Source organism: Strix uralensis, chromosome 32, assembly GCF_047716275.1.
Source record: "Strix uralensis isolate ZFMK-TIS-50842 chromosome 32, bStrUra1, whole genome shotgun sequence".
In the NCBI taxonomy this organism is placed as follows: Eukaryota; Metazoa; Chordata; class Aves; order Strigiformes; family Strigidae; genus Strix; species Strix uralensis.
In genome coordinates this window covers 1,493,907-1,509,067 of record NC_134003.1, presented here as the reverse complement: position 1 = coordinate 1,509,067, position 15,161 = coordinate 1,493,907, and the positions used below count along the sequence as shown (strand labels likewise).

Sequence of the window (15,161 nt, the reverse complement as noted above, 5' to 3'; positions counted from 1 at the left end):
CGAGAGGGCGGGGGGGCAGCGGTTTTGGGGGGTTTTGCTTTCCCTTTGCAGCTCACTCCAGGAGGAGAAGCTGTGCTGGGCGCTGCACGGCAGCGGTTTCTAATGTGTGGGACGTGTCTGGCGGCTCCGAGCAGCAGGATCGGGCCCATCAGGGAGCGGTGCCCAGCCCAGAGCCCCCCCCCCACCCTGCACCTCGGGGTCAGGGAGCTGGGGAGCAGCACAGCCCATGGGGGGGCTCCCAGGGGTTGTGGGGGGCTGCAGATGTAGAGCTGGGGCCTGTCCTGAGCTTCCACCCCAATTCCCACCTTTCTCTGGGACAGCCATGGAGCACGTCATCCTCCTCCTCCTCTCCCTCTTCTTCCTCTGCCAAGCCCAAGGTAAGTGCGGGTGGGCAGCACCCAGCTCTGCCACGAGGGCTGCAATGAGTTGTGTCCAGCCTCTGCGCCAGGCATCCACAGACACCTGGCAAGTTCCTTGGGAAAATGCTTTTAAAAACATGCCTGGGGTCAGCACTTGGCTGCAGGTTGGGTTTTATTTGGGTTTTTTTCGTGCAAACCAGCAAGCACTGGCTTGTCACAGGCCCACAGCAGTCTCTTGGGCTGTCAGGTGAGAAAAAAAAGCCCCACAAACTGAAGCTGAAAGCAAAAGGCTATTTTTGAGGGTCAGAAAGCCTCAGCGCTACGGGTATTGCTTAAATTGGGCCATTTAGATGGAATTATTGTGAAAAAATGTCCATTTTTTTTAAGAAAAGGCTGCGTGTCTAGGAAAAAATGCTCTGCTCATGCGGATTTGACTTGCTGTAGGAGGCACAGGGGAGGGCGGTGAGCGACGGCTTCGTCAGAGCTTCCCTTGTGTTTGAGAAATGGGATTCCCTTTCTATTAGCCAGGATAACAAATATCTATTAGGAGAAAATAACGGCCACGGGGCAGAGCTGCGAGAGTCTGTTCCTCACCAGCCAATGGTCAGTAGAGGCAGAGGGGGAGAGAGAAAGATGAACTGAAAACAGTTTCCCAACCTGCGCTCGGCCGCCTCGGGGGGAGCCAAGGGAGGGCTGAAGGTCCCCGCGATGCCGGAGGCTCTGAGCCCCAGATCCCCAGGGGTGGACAGAGCGGGGCTGTGTGGGACTGTGCCCCCTCCCCGGCCGTGGAGCATCTCCCGGGGCCACGGGCCTTCGCTCACCCCTCTCTGCTTTAGGAGACCTGGAGTGCCGGGAACAAGCCGTGTCAGCCGGTGAAACGCTGCAGCTTCTGCCGGAGAAACCCCCGCAGGGGTGGGTAAAGGTCAACTGGAGAGTGACACTGGATTCAGGATGCCGGATCCGGATCCTGACGGCTGAGAAGAATCAGTCTGACCAATTTTCCAAGAGTCCTTTTTCTGGGAGAGCTGGCTTCCAGCAGAATAACCTCTCCCTGTGGATCAGCGCGGTTGGCACAGCAGACAGTGGGGTCTATTGGGCGGTATTTGAGGACACATCAGGTGCTGTTACTGTCTCGTGCTTCTGCGTGTCGGTGTGGGGTGAGTATCTGTGTCCCCATCACCCCGTCCCCCTGTGTCCCCCACCATGTCCCTTCTCACCAGCTCTGTCCCACAGAGCCCGTCTGCCCACCACACCTGGAGCAAAACGTCCTGCACCGGGAGCAGGGCTGGTGCAACCTCTCGCTGGTCTGTGCCGTGCCCGGTGCTGACAACGTCTCCTACAGCTGGACCTGCAGCGGGGACCCCCCAGGAGCCCGGGACCCCCAGCCCCGGCTGCATCTGCAGGTCCATGATGACGACAACCTCACCGTCTGCTCCTGCAACGCGAGCAACCTGGTGAGCTGGAGCGTGGTCAGCACCGACATCACGGCAGCCTGCCGCGCCGAGGCCTCAGGTTTGTGGGACTGATGTTTATGGGGGGAGCTGCTGCCCTTCCAGCTCTAAAATGTGGTTTGGGACTTAAATCCATTAAGCAGGAGGTGTCGCTGCGGGCTGGGGGGGCAGAGCCACGTCAAGGTGCTGCGTGGCTGGGAACCGCTGCTGGAGGCGCTGGGGATGTGGCAGGATCGGTCCCACCAGAGCTCTGAGCCTGTGCTGTGGGCAACCCGGCCTCGGTGCCCCCGGGGGGGCAGGGGATGTCCCCCCCATCCCCAATTTCTCTCTATTTACAGGTATTTTACAGTCCTACTGCCTGGTGAAGGGGCTGCTCTGCCTGCTGGTGCTGGGCAGCCTGGGCGCAGCCGTGGCCGTCACCCACATCCTCGTCCAGCGGTGGGGACCCCCTTCCCGCGGCTCTCCCGGCTCTTTGGGTGTGGGGTAGGACCCCCCAAAGTGTCTTTGTGCCTCAAGTCAGGCCTCAAAAACTCCCCAACAAATGAGCTGCTTTTAACCGCGCTTGAGCATGGATTAAAGAAAAATCTACATTTTTTTTCGCCCAGCATTATGTATTTCATGTTCTTGACAAAGTTCTGGGTTGTTCTGTGGAGAGGACAGATCAAACGGGCTGCAGAGGATTTCACCCCAGAAGATGAAGCTCCCCTTCAACAACACAGGGCTCCCGCCACCCCAAAAGACCCCCCCCAGGACAGGATTGTCCCTCTGGTTTTGAGCAAACAGGGACACACTCCACTGCCCGGCGTCCTGCCGGACCCCCCTGGGATGGAGCCGTCCCGCTGGGAGCGGGATGCGGAGACCGAGCAGCATCACCCCAGCCTCACGTGAACTCTCCTCGCCATCCTTTAACGAAGCAGATCAGCACGTCGCCTGCTCGTCGCCGGAGATTTAGTCCCTCTGCCAAATTTCTTAATTCCAGATCTGCCGCGTGTAGATAAACTGCACCACGTGGAAGGAGCATCGTGTTCTGTGGGGGCAGCAGCAGTTTGTTGGTCCCTTATCTATCCAACAGATACCACCTCATTAAACCACTGGTAGATATTAATGAGCTTGTCCTGAGAGTGATTTTACGACGATCTCAGCTTTTCCTGCCATATCAGGGATGCCCAAGCCCAGCACAGCCCCACTGAGGCCAGGTGACCCCGTGCCCGCACTGTCCCTTGCCCGGCAACATCGTTCGGGGCCGGTGGCTTGTGGGAGCCACGGAGCCGCTGGAAGAGAGCAAGAGGCACCGGGGCCAGCGGCCCCTAATCCGATCTCCCCACCGTCTGCTTCTGCCCTCCGATCCGCACCACTAATCACCTTACGGTAAGCTCATTGCCTCCGCGGCGGCCCCAGCCCTTCGCCGGCCCCGCTGCCGGGTTGGACGCGGGCAGGGAAACCGCAGCCGGGAGCTGGGGGATGCGTGGGATGAGCTGGGGGTCCCCGCTAAGGAACAGCCCCCCCAAGCAGGAGCCGTGGGCTGGTTCTGCTGGGAACTGGGCAAACGGGGGGGAAAAGGGGGAAATTCCCAGCAAAAGTCTTGGAAAAAAGGCCATAGCGCTGGGAGAAGAGAGGGATGGGATCTGCTCAGCCTCTGCGGCAGCCGGAGCAGGTTTCCTGCAGCGACCAGGGGGCAACAGCTTCAACCTTGTCAGTGGGGGAAACTGAGGCACGGCCTGACCACCCCCCCCCAAGCTCAGACGGAGCCGGCTGGAGGAGCTCCAGCATCTTTCCCTCCCCACACGGTGCCCCGGCAGTGACGTGGGACACGCCGGCTCCCACGGCCCCTTCCTCCCCCTCGCAGGCAGAGGAGCAAAAAAACTAATTAAGGCTACAAAGGGAAAAGCAGCATTTTGCAAGGTTGAAAACCTCAGCTCCAGAGAAGGGGCTGAGCCGATTAATTAGAGCTTTTGTCTGCGGCTCCATTCAACATGTAGGGAACAATTTACATCAAGGGGACCTTCCTCGGGCTGGAGGAGCTTTGCCCAGGGAGCGCGAGAGCGGGGAAAAAAGGGAAGGGAATGAAAGGGAAACATTTACCACGTTTCACGGCCCGCGTTGAGGAGGAAGGGAAGACGCTGCATACTTGAGGCACCGCATTGCAGAGGGTGTTTTTATTCAGCGCATCATCCGCGGTTTCTCATTCCCCTTCCAGCTAAATTTGGCCCACGAGATGCGCCGGCGAGGAGGGCGGCGGAGGGCTGGGGGGGGGGTTCTGCGATGGCTCAGGGACTTTTTCCCAGCTCCGACATCCCTCCAGTGTTCGGGAACGCGGCCGGCGCGGCCGAACCAGCTGCGCGGGGCAGGTGATGTTGCAGGATGGGGAGCGGGAAGCGGGGGCTCGTCCCACACGAGGCTTTCACAGAAATGTCACCATCAGGGTCCCCATGGGGACCCCCACAGCCCTCCCCCGTTCTCAGACAGGCAGATTTTTAAATACTTTTCTGTTTTAACCAGCCTGCAGCCCATCCCCGCAGCATCTCACCTGTGCTCGGCTTGTAAACCGTGGAGGGAGGAAAAGCCACATTTTTTTTTTAATCAAAATACTCTCCCAGACCAGAGCGTGGCTCTGCCCGAGAGGTGGCAGCATGCGACCACGCTCGGTGGCAGCCAGGCTGGGTTTATTCCTGGGGGGGGCTTAGGCCTGGCTTTGGCCGGGGTCCCTGAACCCCCCCAGCACCCATCCTGCGGGAGCTGGTCCCAGATCACTCGGGGAAGCAAGAACCGGGTGGGAGCCTTCGCTCTGGAGTGGGACGGGGCTGGAGGATGGGCTGTGCAGGGATTGCGTCCAGAGGAGAGCAGGTTTCCACCGAGAGCGGCTCATACAGTGACTGAGCCTCCCCCAGCTAAAATTCACCCGTCCTGCAGCCCCGTCCCCGCTCCCAGCTGCCTCCCACGGGAAAAGGGCCGGGATGTGCAGGGGAGGGACCCCAGCTCTGCCCAACGTGCCCTGGCCGGGATGTGAAACCCCCGTGTCCCCTCTGCCGCCGGCCCCATCACCGCCGCCCGGTTATTCATCATCGGCACGAGGTCTGGGGGAAGCGGGAGCTGCCCCTTCTCCTCCCGTCCATCCCGGGGCAGAGCCAGGCCCTGGCACACCCTGACAAACACCAGCTGCTGCTGCTTCCTCCGTGAAGCCCGTCCCACCCACCAAGTCACCCCTTCCCTCGCCCCACCAGCACCCGTGGCCCTCCCGGCGGTGAGCCTTGTGCAATCCCTCTCTGTCAGCGCTGCCGCCAGCCCCGACGGAGGTTTCCTGGCCCTGTCGGGGCTCAGTCCCATGGCTCGGGGGCTGTAACATCTGCTCAGCACCCCCTCACCCCCAGCCAGCCCCACGCAAGGAGGGGACATGGCCGGAGCCTGGGCCACGCTTCTCTGCCACGTGCTGCTGGTGGCAGCCGGGGGTAAGGATGCTCCTGGGGCTGGGGCGGGCGGTTTGTCGCAGGGTGCCAGGGCAGGTGGGCCCAAAGAAGGGCAGGTGCTTTTTTTGGTGGGAAGGGGGAGATAGAGACCACCCTCATCCTTGCAATAGTGGCGGCTGTGGTCGCCCCCCACCAGCCATCTGACAGCACCCCGTGCCTTGCAGGGCTGCCTCTCTCCTGCGGCATCGAGCTGCTGGAGGGGCTGCAGGGACAGTCCGTGTCCTTCCCAGCCCTGCACCCCATGGCTGAGGACATCGTGCGGGTCACCTGGAGGTTCCAGGGGACCCACATCGCCGAGGCCAAGCCCAGGCAGAAGATGTTCACCGTGGACTACCTGCCCCGCTTCCGTGGCCGGCTGTTCATTCACCCCGCCAGCCTGTCCCTGGAGATCAGACTACTGAAGCCGGGGGACGGCGGGAGGTACGAGGTGGTCATGGACACCTTCTCCGACCCCACCAACCCAAAGACATTTTCCTGCTTATTGCTGGTTAACGGTGAGTCCCAGGATGGTGGGAGGAGGGTCACGGGGACCAGGCTTGGGTTTGTCCCCATGGGGATGGGCTGCCGCTGCGTGAGCTCCCCGGCCCCAAGCCCACGGCACCCCCCAGCCTTGATCGTGTGAAGGAGCCCACGATGGTCATGTGGTTGGTGGAGAAATTCCCATTTCCTCTTTTGGTGCCCGCGCTCACCCGCTGCACCCACTGCACCCAGCCCCGGTGGCACCCAGACCCCACCCTGGGGTGCTGCACCAAGCCCCAGTGGCACCCAGAACCCCCCTGGGGTGCTGCACCCACTGCACCCAGACACCTCCGGGGTGCTGCACCCAGCCCCGGTGGCACCCAGACCCCTCCTGTCCCTGAAGCAGCCTCCGTCCCCATGGATCACGCCGTGCCCCGTGCCCACAGGTGACTCACCCGCAATGACGGCCGGGCCCGGTGACGCAGGAGGACACAGCGGAAGCATGGCGGGACCCCGGGCAGTGTCCGAGCCCCCTGCTGCTGACACCGTGACATGGGGCGCAGGTGGGGGGCAGCCCCCGGGCAATGGTGGGGGGTCATGGGGGTGCGGGGTGCAGGACCAGTACTGCGTGGTGAAGGGCTATCTCATGGCCGCCGTCTTCGGGCCGCTGCTGATGCTGGTGGTGGCCATCCACATCGTGACCAGGGACAAAGCCACTGAGCTGGGGGGGCTCAGTGGGGCCGAGAGTGGGGTCTGAGCCCCCCGGCATCACCGCGCCACAGGGACCAGCCCCACGGCAGCGATGAGCCCGTATCCGGGGCTGCGGGAGCGGTGGCTGCTCTGCCTCAGTTTCCCCAGCCGGGGAAAGCCAAAATCACTCTAATGAAAACTCCTCGAGGATTCCAAGCGAAACCCAACTTCCTCATCTGTTGCACAAGCAGTTGCCCCAAAATGTGGCAATGCCTCTTCCTCCCGGAGGCCACCACGGTGGCCAGCAGTCCCCCGACACCCAGCAGGACCCAAACACATCCTGGCACAGCCCCTGCGCTGAGCGCGCCGCAGCGTCGGGCCTCAGCACACCCGTTCCAGGGACACCTCCGATACCGGGACGTCATTGGTTTCATATTTACAGCCCCGAATCCAGTGTGAGATAATAATTCAACGTCTCATAAAACCTTCTATAGTTTATAATAAGTGAATTATTTACTGGTGACCCTGACTAAATGCTGCGCAGCATAAATTATTGAGTGGCAGATCTGTCAAAAAGTTCTCATAAATAAGTTATCTGGTGCCGTCTTAATGTTCCCAGTAAATTACTCATTCAATCTCCCGTCTAAATGCTCTCCTGGGGAAATTACTCGCGCCTGCTGATTTATGAATTAGGCCTGGGCAAATCAGGACGATTAGGAAGGAGAGCCCTGCCAGGACACCCGAGGGTTTCGCTTCACCGTGACGTTTCATCCCAAGCGCATCCATGGTGCTGCCCCGTCCAACAGCCGGGGTGGGACGGAGCCTGGTCCGCCCTATGCGCTACTCCCAGAGGGACCGTCCCCACCCTGGGGTGCTCAGCACCCTCCTGCCAGCCACAGGCAGCAGCCAGGCAGCTCCCCACAGCACTGCCTGGGGAAGCAGCGCCTGCTCCCAGCCCCGCTCCGTTATTCCCCATCGCAGGAGGGAGCCAGAGGGGCTCCCCCCACCCCACGAGCGCTCCCCACAACACCCCAGACACCTCAAGCAACCCCGCGGCAGCCCTGGGCTCGTTACCTGTGCTTTATGGCCTGCAGACCACAGCACACGGCGCTGGCCATATGTTTTATTGCCATTATAATCATCGCCCAGCAAGCACGAGTTTCCATCTCCCCCAACAAGCCTAAATCCTCCCCGCCAGCAGCCTGGGGTTGCTCTCGACATCTCGAGAGCGCCGAGAACCATATTTCTACCAGGTCCTGGGCGTAATTAAAGTGTCGCCCGAGGAGTGTGACAGCCACGACCCTGACGCGGAGGCAAAGCACGAAGTCACGAACCCCGGGAGGGGACTCCTCCGGTTAAACCATCCCTCTCCCCGTCACCGGCGCGCGGGAATTGCAGTCGCTTTCAATGAATCTCTTTGCCTCTTATTGAGTAAAAAATGTTTCTATAAATACATTAATAACAAAAGGAGGGTTAAGGAGAATCTCCATCCGTTATTGGATGCGGAGGGAAACGTAGTGACAAGGGCTGAGGAAAAGGCTTAATGTCTTCTTTGCCTCAGTCTGTAAGAGTAAGACTGGTTTTTTGGGGGTACCCACCCCCCTGAGCTGAAGGCAGGGAGCAGAATGAAGCCCCCAGAATCCCAGGGGAAATGGTTAGTGACCTCCTACACCCCTTAGACACGCACAAGTCCATGGGGCTGGATGGGATCCCCCCCGGGGGTGCTGGAGGAGCTGGTGGAAGTGCTACCGGGCCACTTCCCATCATTTTATGGACAGTCCTGGCTCACCGGGGAGGTGCCAGGTGGTGAGGTCGGCAAAGGTGGCACCTGTCTACGAGAAGGGCTGGAAGGAGGATCCGGGGACAGAATCACAGAATCCCAGAATCATCTCGGTTGGAAAGGACCTTGAAGATCATCTAGTCCAACCGTTAACCCAGCACTGACAGATCCCAACTCCACCAGATCCCTAAGCACTATGTCGACCTGACTCTTCAACCCCTCCAGGGATGGGGACTCCCCCCCTGCCCTGGGCAGCCCATTCCAACGCCCAACAACCCCTTCTGCAAAGAAATCCTTCCTAAGAGCCAGTCTGACCCTGCCCTGGCACAGCTTGAGGCCATTCCCTCTTGGCCTGCCGCTGGGTCCTTGGCTCAAGAGACTCCTCCCCCCTCTCTGCACCCTCCCTTCAGGGAGTTGGAGAGGGCCAGGAGGTCTCCCCTCAGCCTCCTCTTCTCCAAACTAAACAACCCCAGTTCCCTCAGCCGCTCCTCGTACGACATGTGCTCCAGACCCCGCACCAGCTCCGTTGCCCTTGACGTGGCACGTACAGGACAAGCGGGTGATGGGGCCCAGTCAGGACGGGTTTACGAACGGCAGGTCCTGCGTGACGAAGCGGATCTCCTTCCATGACAGGGTGACCCACTTAGCGACTGAGGGAAGGGCTGTGGGTGTTGTTTAGCTGGACTTTCGTAAAGCCTTTGGCACTGTTTCCCACAATGTTCTCCTGGAGAAACTGGTTGCTCAAGGCTTGGACGGGTGCACCCTTCTCTGGGTAAAATCGGGCTGATGGCCAGACCCAAAGAGTGGTGGTGAATGGAGTTAAACCCAGTCAGTGGCTGGTCACAACTGGTGTTCCCAGCGCTTGGTACTGGGACCAGTTCTGGTTAACATCTACCACTGATCTGGATGAGCAGATCGAGGCACCCTCAGTCAGTTTGCAGATGACACCACGTTGGGTGGGAGCGTTGATCTGCTGGAGGGTCGGAGGGCTCTGCAGAGGGGTCTGGCCAGGCTGGAGCGATGGGCCGAGGCCAGCTGAGGTTCAACAAGGCTCAGTGCTGGGTCCTGCGGTTGGGTCACAACGCTACAGGCTAGGGGAAGAGTGGCTGAAAGCTGCCAGGTGGACCTGGGGGTGTTGGTCAACAGCTGATGGAATATGAGCCAGCAGTATGCCCAGGTGGCCAAGAAGGCCAACAGCATCCTGGCTTGTATCAGCACTAGCGTGGCCAGCAGGACTAGGAGAGGGATCGTCCCTCTGTACTCGGCACTGGTGGGGCTGCACCTCAAATACTGGGTTCAGTTTTGGGGTCCTCACTGCAAGAAAGACCTTGAGGTGCTGGAGCGTGTCCAGAGAAGAGCAATGGAGCTTGGGAAAGGGTCTGGAGCTGAGGAACTGGGGGGGTTTAGTCTGGAGAAGAGGAGGCTGAGGGGAGACCTCCTGGCCCTCTGCAACTCCCTGAAAGGAGGGTGCAGAGAGGGGGGAGGAGTCTCTTGAGCCAAGGACCCAGCGGCAGGCCAAGAGGGAATGGCCTCAAGCTGCGCCAGGGCAGGGTCAGACTGGATATTGGGAAAAATTTCTTCCCTGAAAGCGTTGTCAAGCTCTGGAACAGGCTGCCCAGGAAAGGGGTTGAGTCACCATCCCTGGAGGTATTTGAAAGACGGCGCTTAGGGACACGGTTTAGGGGTGGACTTGGCAGTGTTGGGTTAACGGTTGGACTCGATGATCTTAAAGGTCTTTTCCAACCTCAGTGATTCTATGATTTTATGATAATTCCAGGAGCAGAGCTGATTAAAATAATACATTAAGCACGACTCGACCTCGTGGGGTGATGGGATGGGGAAGTGCCTTCCCCGTGACGAGGCACAGCCTGTGACAGAGACAATTAAATCAATGTTGGAGGATGGTGAATTTGGGCCGGCGGAGGCAGGAGAGAGGAAAACTCACGTGTGAGAGCTGGGGGGTTAATGGGAGACGGGGATGCCGCACAGTCGTTCGCGGTGGGACAACCAGGTTTGTCCCTGCGGAGGGGATGGGGATGGGGACGGGTCTCCCTGGGGATGCTCCTGCTTCAGCGCAAAGGCCACCCCGGCCGCTCTGCCGGGTCCCCACGGGAGCCCCGCTCACCCATCACCCCCACGCCAGGCCTGCGCCGGTGTTTGCTTTAATAATTGAATGCCAGTTTGGGGGACAATTATTTATTTAAAGGAAACAGCGTGTTAACAAGAACACAATCTAATCCCCGGTGACAGATGTCTGCTTTATTAGCACCTCTGTCCGAGAGCCGAGCCCGGGAGGCAAACAAACAAACACGACAAATAAAACCCTCGTTAGAAGATGTAAGCACACGCCAGAAATTAGTGTGAGGGGGGAAAAAATAAATATTAAAAGGCGGTGGAACCCCTGCGATGGCTGCTCGCACCGGCGCTGGGCGGGGTGGAGGGAGGTGATGCTCGGACTGGCCTCAGGGTGATGCTGGATGTGGAGTTTTGGTTAAATCCACGGATAAATGGCACCTGGCACCCCCAGGACCAGAGGTGCTGGGGGGATTTGTGTCCCCTTTGCGCCCCGTGACACCCAAATCTGTTCTCCTTGCCTGAGCCCGGCACCAGGGAGCAGCAGGATTTGGGAGATGGGGAAACTGAGGCACCGAGGGGCAAAGGGACCAGCCTGCGGTGCCCAAGGGCCACGTCTCAAAGAGGCTTTTGAGGACAAAACCCCGATTGTGGTGACGGGGAAGGACAGGCAGCGCAGGCAGCGCAGGCAGCGCAGGCAGCGGGTTACGGGGACAGGATTAGTGCCGGCAAAACAGGCTCAGGCCGGGGGGCCGAGGGGAAGGAGAGTGGATTCTCCCCCCGCGCAGGATTAGTCCAAGGCGCTGTCAGGGGGTAGCTGGCTGAGAGGTTTGGGGTGCTGGGGTTGGGGTCCCAAGGGTCAGGGCAGGGCTGGGTCACCGTCACCCCCTGCCCGCCTGCCTGCGCCACGGCTCGGCTGAGAACGGCGGCGATCGAGGCAGCGATGGATGCCACGGCACATCGGCCCCGCGGGGGCTCTCTGGCACGTCCCCATCTGTTCGGTGTCCGTTTAGCAAATGCCTCCGTGAGGACCAGCTGCGAGTTGGCACCCAGCACCCGGCTGGCACCCAGCACCCGCTGGCACCCAGCACCCACCCCGAAACCGGCTGGGGAAGCCAGAGCGTCTGGTCCCCCTGGGAGCTGCTCCAGGGCTGCAGTCCCACCTCGGCCACCTCTCCCCGGGACTCATCTGTGCGCCAAAAAATAAAGGAATTAAAGAAAAACGCCATCAGCGAGTTGGGGAGGGGGGTTTCCAACAGCGCCCGGCGGGGATGCTCTGATGTCTAATATAGGGCTGAGCCTACCGAGCGTGGTCCCGCCAGCTCCGCTCTCCCTTCTCGCCCCATCTCCTTTATCCCGGTGACTTTGACCCGCTTATGAAATTTGTTTTAAACCAGCCAAGGAGTTGAGGAGTTATCGGCAGGGGGAGGGAGGCCGGAGCAGCGAGAGAAGCTGCCTTTTCTTAGGAAATCGAGTTTCCTGCAGTTCTTCTCAAACCACCATCCGCCGAGCAGGCAGGAGCTGGGCAAGCAGCGCCCGCCGCAGCCCCTCCTGGAAGGCAGTTAATTACCACGGAATAGAGGTCACAGCGGCAGGAGCGCACGGAGGCAGGCAAAGAGGCTTCCTCGTAATTGCTTTTTAAAAAAAAAATAAATAAAAATAATAATAAAGAGACCTAACGCGGGTCTGGAGGGCCGGGGTTATAGACTCCTCCAGCCTGGCTGCTTATTTAAGCAGGGAATTCACCTGCCTTTCCCCGCCGAGGCGCTTTTCATAAGCCAAAAAAATATCTCAAATTATTTTTCTGCTGCCTGTTGTTGTGCCCCGGCGAGCGGGAAGGCGAAATCCCTTCCCCTCCATCCCGCCTCGGCCGCAGCGGGAGCATCGGGTGTTACAACTCCGCGGGGACCCCCCTAGTCCTGACCCAGCACGGACCGGGGCCGGCTAACGAGCGGCTTCGTTAGCCATTCCGCTCCAGCGCGTCGCTGGTAATGAGGAAAGGCGAGCGGCTGCCTCCAAATGGGTTCTGGAAGCTGCTCGGAGACATTAGGCTCTGTATAAATATCATTATGATTGTTATTATTATTGGCGCAGATGGGCTTTCACGGCCCGCCGCGCGCCGCGGGAGAGCCCGGGCTGCCTCCGGTGCTTGGCGAGTGGCAGAAAACAAATTGCCGATGCCCGTCCCGGCTCTGCGTGGTGTTGGGGGGGTGCTGCACCCCCCCTCCGCACAGCCTGGGGACAGTGGGGAGGAGGGACCCCTCGCCTCGCACCGCGGGGACGATGTCACCAAGGGTGTCCCCAGGGCCGCCGGCGTCAACCCGCCCCGACGCGGCGGTGGATGGGGCTAAGGCCGAGCTGGCCAAGGTTTTGGGGGGACTTGGGGGGCCCACGCTGCCCCCAGCCCAGCTCAGGCCCCCGCTCCCGCTCACGGCAGTTTTCTCCTCTTCCCCCGTCAGCAAATTCCCGGCCGCCGCCGCTGCTCCTCCCTGACCTCTCTCCCCATCCTCCGTGCTCGACAAACTCCTTCGTGTTTCTCTCCGCTCCGCAGCCATCTCCTCTCCTACTCAAATTCCTCGGGGCGGCCAGGGGGTGGGTGGCAGCTCCGTGGGGCCCCTCAAGCCCCAGGAGACCCTCCAGCACCAAATTGGGAAGAATTTGCCCAGATCTGGGGAAAGAGAAGCCCACGGGGACGGTGATGCCCAGGGCCACGCTCCCCTCATTGTCCCCCCCCTCCCCGTGCCGATCCAGACACAACCTGCGTCGCCCACAAGCCGCCTCCCGAGGAGAACCGCTGTTATTACTTTTAATAAAACATCCTTTATTTTCATCTTTTTTTTATTGCAATCATCCGTCTCGGCTGCTTCGGAGCCCGGCGCAGCCGCCACGGAGGCTCCCGGTGCCCCCGAGCGCTGTGCTGGCGGGGGGGGTTTGGGGGTACCTGGGTGAAACCCCCCCGGGAGAAGCAGATCCCCTGGAGAAAAGCTGCAGCTGAAGGAAGGCCCTGAGGAAGAGGAGGGAGCGTGGAGCCCCCCCCCGAGCAGGGAGCCGGTGGGGGGGAGCCCGGACAACACACACCGGCGATGCCACGGCCACCGGGACGGGGCGCGGGACCCCAGCCAGCCCCGTGGCCAGCGGGGAAAAAAAAAAAAAGTCTTCTGGAAATCACTGTAAGAGCCAAAAACTCGGCCTTTCGGCTGTCGCACGGGGGGGCCCAGCGGCCCCAGCTCTGCCCCGAGTCCCCCCCGGCCGGCGCTGCCCTCCCACCCCCTCGGCCACGCCGGCGGAGCGGGGCGCTGGCGGCTGACGCAGGCGCTGGCTCCCATTTGCAATGTTTTCTCTCAGCCCCTGAGGGCTAGAAATTCTATTTAAGAGGGGAAAAAATAATAAATAAAGAAACCCAACAACAAGCAAGAAAAAAAAATCCCCAAAACCCCAAAGCTGAAGCTTCTGGCTCCACACCACGGGCTCGGCCCACGCCGTGGGGCCTGGCACAGCCGGGAGACGCTGATGGCCGACGGCCGGGGACTTCAGCTGGGGCTTCTGGAGTGGGAGAGGGAGGGGAAGGGGAAGGGGAAGGGGAAGGGGAAGGGGAAGGGGAAGGGGGAGAGGGAGAGGGAGAGGGAGAGGGAGAGGGAGAGGGAGAGGGAGAGGGAGGGGAAGGGGAAGGGGAAGGGGAAGGGGAAGGGGAAGGGGAAGGGGAAGGGGAAGGGGAAGGGAGGGGAAGGGGAAGGGGAAGGGGAAGAGGGAGGAAGGGGGAAGGGGAAAAGGGAGAGGGAGAGGACTGTGCCCTGTCCTGGGGGTGCTGCGGGGCTGCAGCGTGTACGTGCCCAAGCATGTACACACACACACACATATGGACACACGCACACGGACACACACACACATGGACACACACACACATGGACACACACGTGTGTGTACACACCGACGTGCAGCCCCCCAACACGCCTGCACCGGTGCGCACACATGGGGATGTGAACAAAAGCACCGAGCGACCCTGCTGCACACACACGTGTACACACCCCAACACGTGTGTGCACCCATGTGCGAGCACAGGCGTGCCAACGGGCACACGCAAAGCCCCCGACACCCCAACACTCATGTTCACACCCCAAACGCACACCCGCACGTGTACACCCCAACACACACATTTACACCCCAACACGCGCACACACACATGTACACCCCCCAACACACATGGACACATCCCCACATGCGTGCTCACACCCCAACACGTGCACACACACATGTACACCCCCCAACACACATGGACACATCCCCACACGTGTGCTCACACCCCAACACGTGCACACACACATGTACACCCCCCAACACACATGGACACATCCCCACACGTGTGCTCACACCCCAACACGCACGTTCACACCCCAACACGTGCACACACACAGGTACACCCCCAACACACGTGTACACATCCCCACATGCGTGCTCACACCCCAACACGTGCACACACACATGTACACCTCCCAACACACATGGACACATCCCCACACGTGTGCTCACACCCCAACACACACGTTCACACCCCAACACGCGCACACACACATGTACACCCCCCAACACACGTGTACACACCCCCACATGCGTGTTCACACCCCAACACACACGTTCACACCCCAACACGCGCACACACACACGGACACATCCCCACACGTATGTTCGCACCCCAACACACCCGCCCGCTCCCCTCCGCGCACAAAACCACGCGTGACCCGCGTGAACACCCCCGCCCCCCCCGCAGAACCCCTCCGCCCCCCCTCCCCTCCCCTCCTCCTCCTCCTCCTCCTCCTCCTCCCCCCGTCCCGCGTGGCCGCCCCCCCCCCCGCCCCGCCCGCCCGCCCCGCCCCGCCGGCAGCGCACT

General features: G+C 60.7%; 2 protein-coding genes across 2 annotated transcripts; both read left to right on the top strand.

Moving 5' to 3' along the window:
• Positions 1–226: 226 nt before the first annotated feature.
• LOC141936261 (CD48 antigen-like) lies at positions 227–2,915 on the top strand. The gene is made up of 4 exons (XM_074853098.1): positions 227–377; positions 1,196–1,516; positions 1,593–1,871; positions 2,149–2,915. Exons 1-4 carry the CDS (start codon positions 227–229, stop codon positions 2,295–2,297), a joined length of 900 nt encoding a protein of 299 aa, XP_074709199.1. The 3' UTR covers positions 2,298–2,915.
• A 2,162-nt stretch (positions 2,916–5,077) lies between these two features.
• Positions 5,078–7,029, top strand: LOC141936262 (uncharacterized). The gene is made up of 3 exons (XM_074853099.1): positions 5,078–5,256; positions 5,439–5,768; positions 6,180–7,029. The coding sequence occupies exons 1-3, from the start codon at positions 5,202–5,204 to the stop codon at positions 6,488–6,490; spliced, it is 696 nt and encodes a 231-aa protein (XP_074709200.1). The 5' UTR covers positions 5,078–5,201; the 3' UTR covers positions 6,491–7,029.
• The last annotated feature ends 8,132 nt before the right edge of the window (positions 7,030–15,161 follow it).

Coding starts and splice junctions, on each gene's coding strand:
- LOC141936262 (XM_074853099.1), top strand. CDS start 5,202: ATGGCCGGAGCCTGGGCCACGCTTCTCTGCCACGTGCTGCTGGTGGCA. Junction 5,257..5,438: donor GCTGCTGGTGGCAGCCGGGG/GTAAGGATGCTC, acceptor CGTGCCTTGCAG/GGCTGCCTCTCTCCTGCGGC. Junction 5,769..6,179: donor CTGCTTATTGCTGGTTAACG/GTGAGTCCCAGG, acceptor CCGTGCCCACAG/GTGACTCACCCGCAATGACG.
- LOC141936261 (XM_074853098.1), top strand. CDS start 227: ATGGGGGGGCTCCCAGGGGTTGTGGGGGGCTGCAGATGTAGAGCTGGG. Junction 378..1,195: donor CTTCCTCTGCCAAGCCCAAG/GTAAGTGCGGGT, acceptor TCTCTGCTTTAG/GAGACCTGGAGTGCCGGGAA. Junction 1,517..1,592: donor CTTCTGCGTGTCGGTGTGGG/GTGAGTATCTGT, acceptor TCTGTCCCACAG/AGCCCGTCTGCCCACCACAC.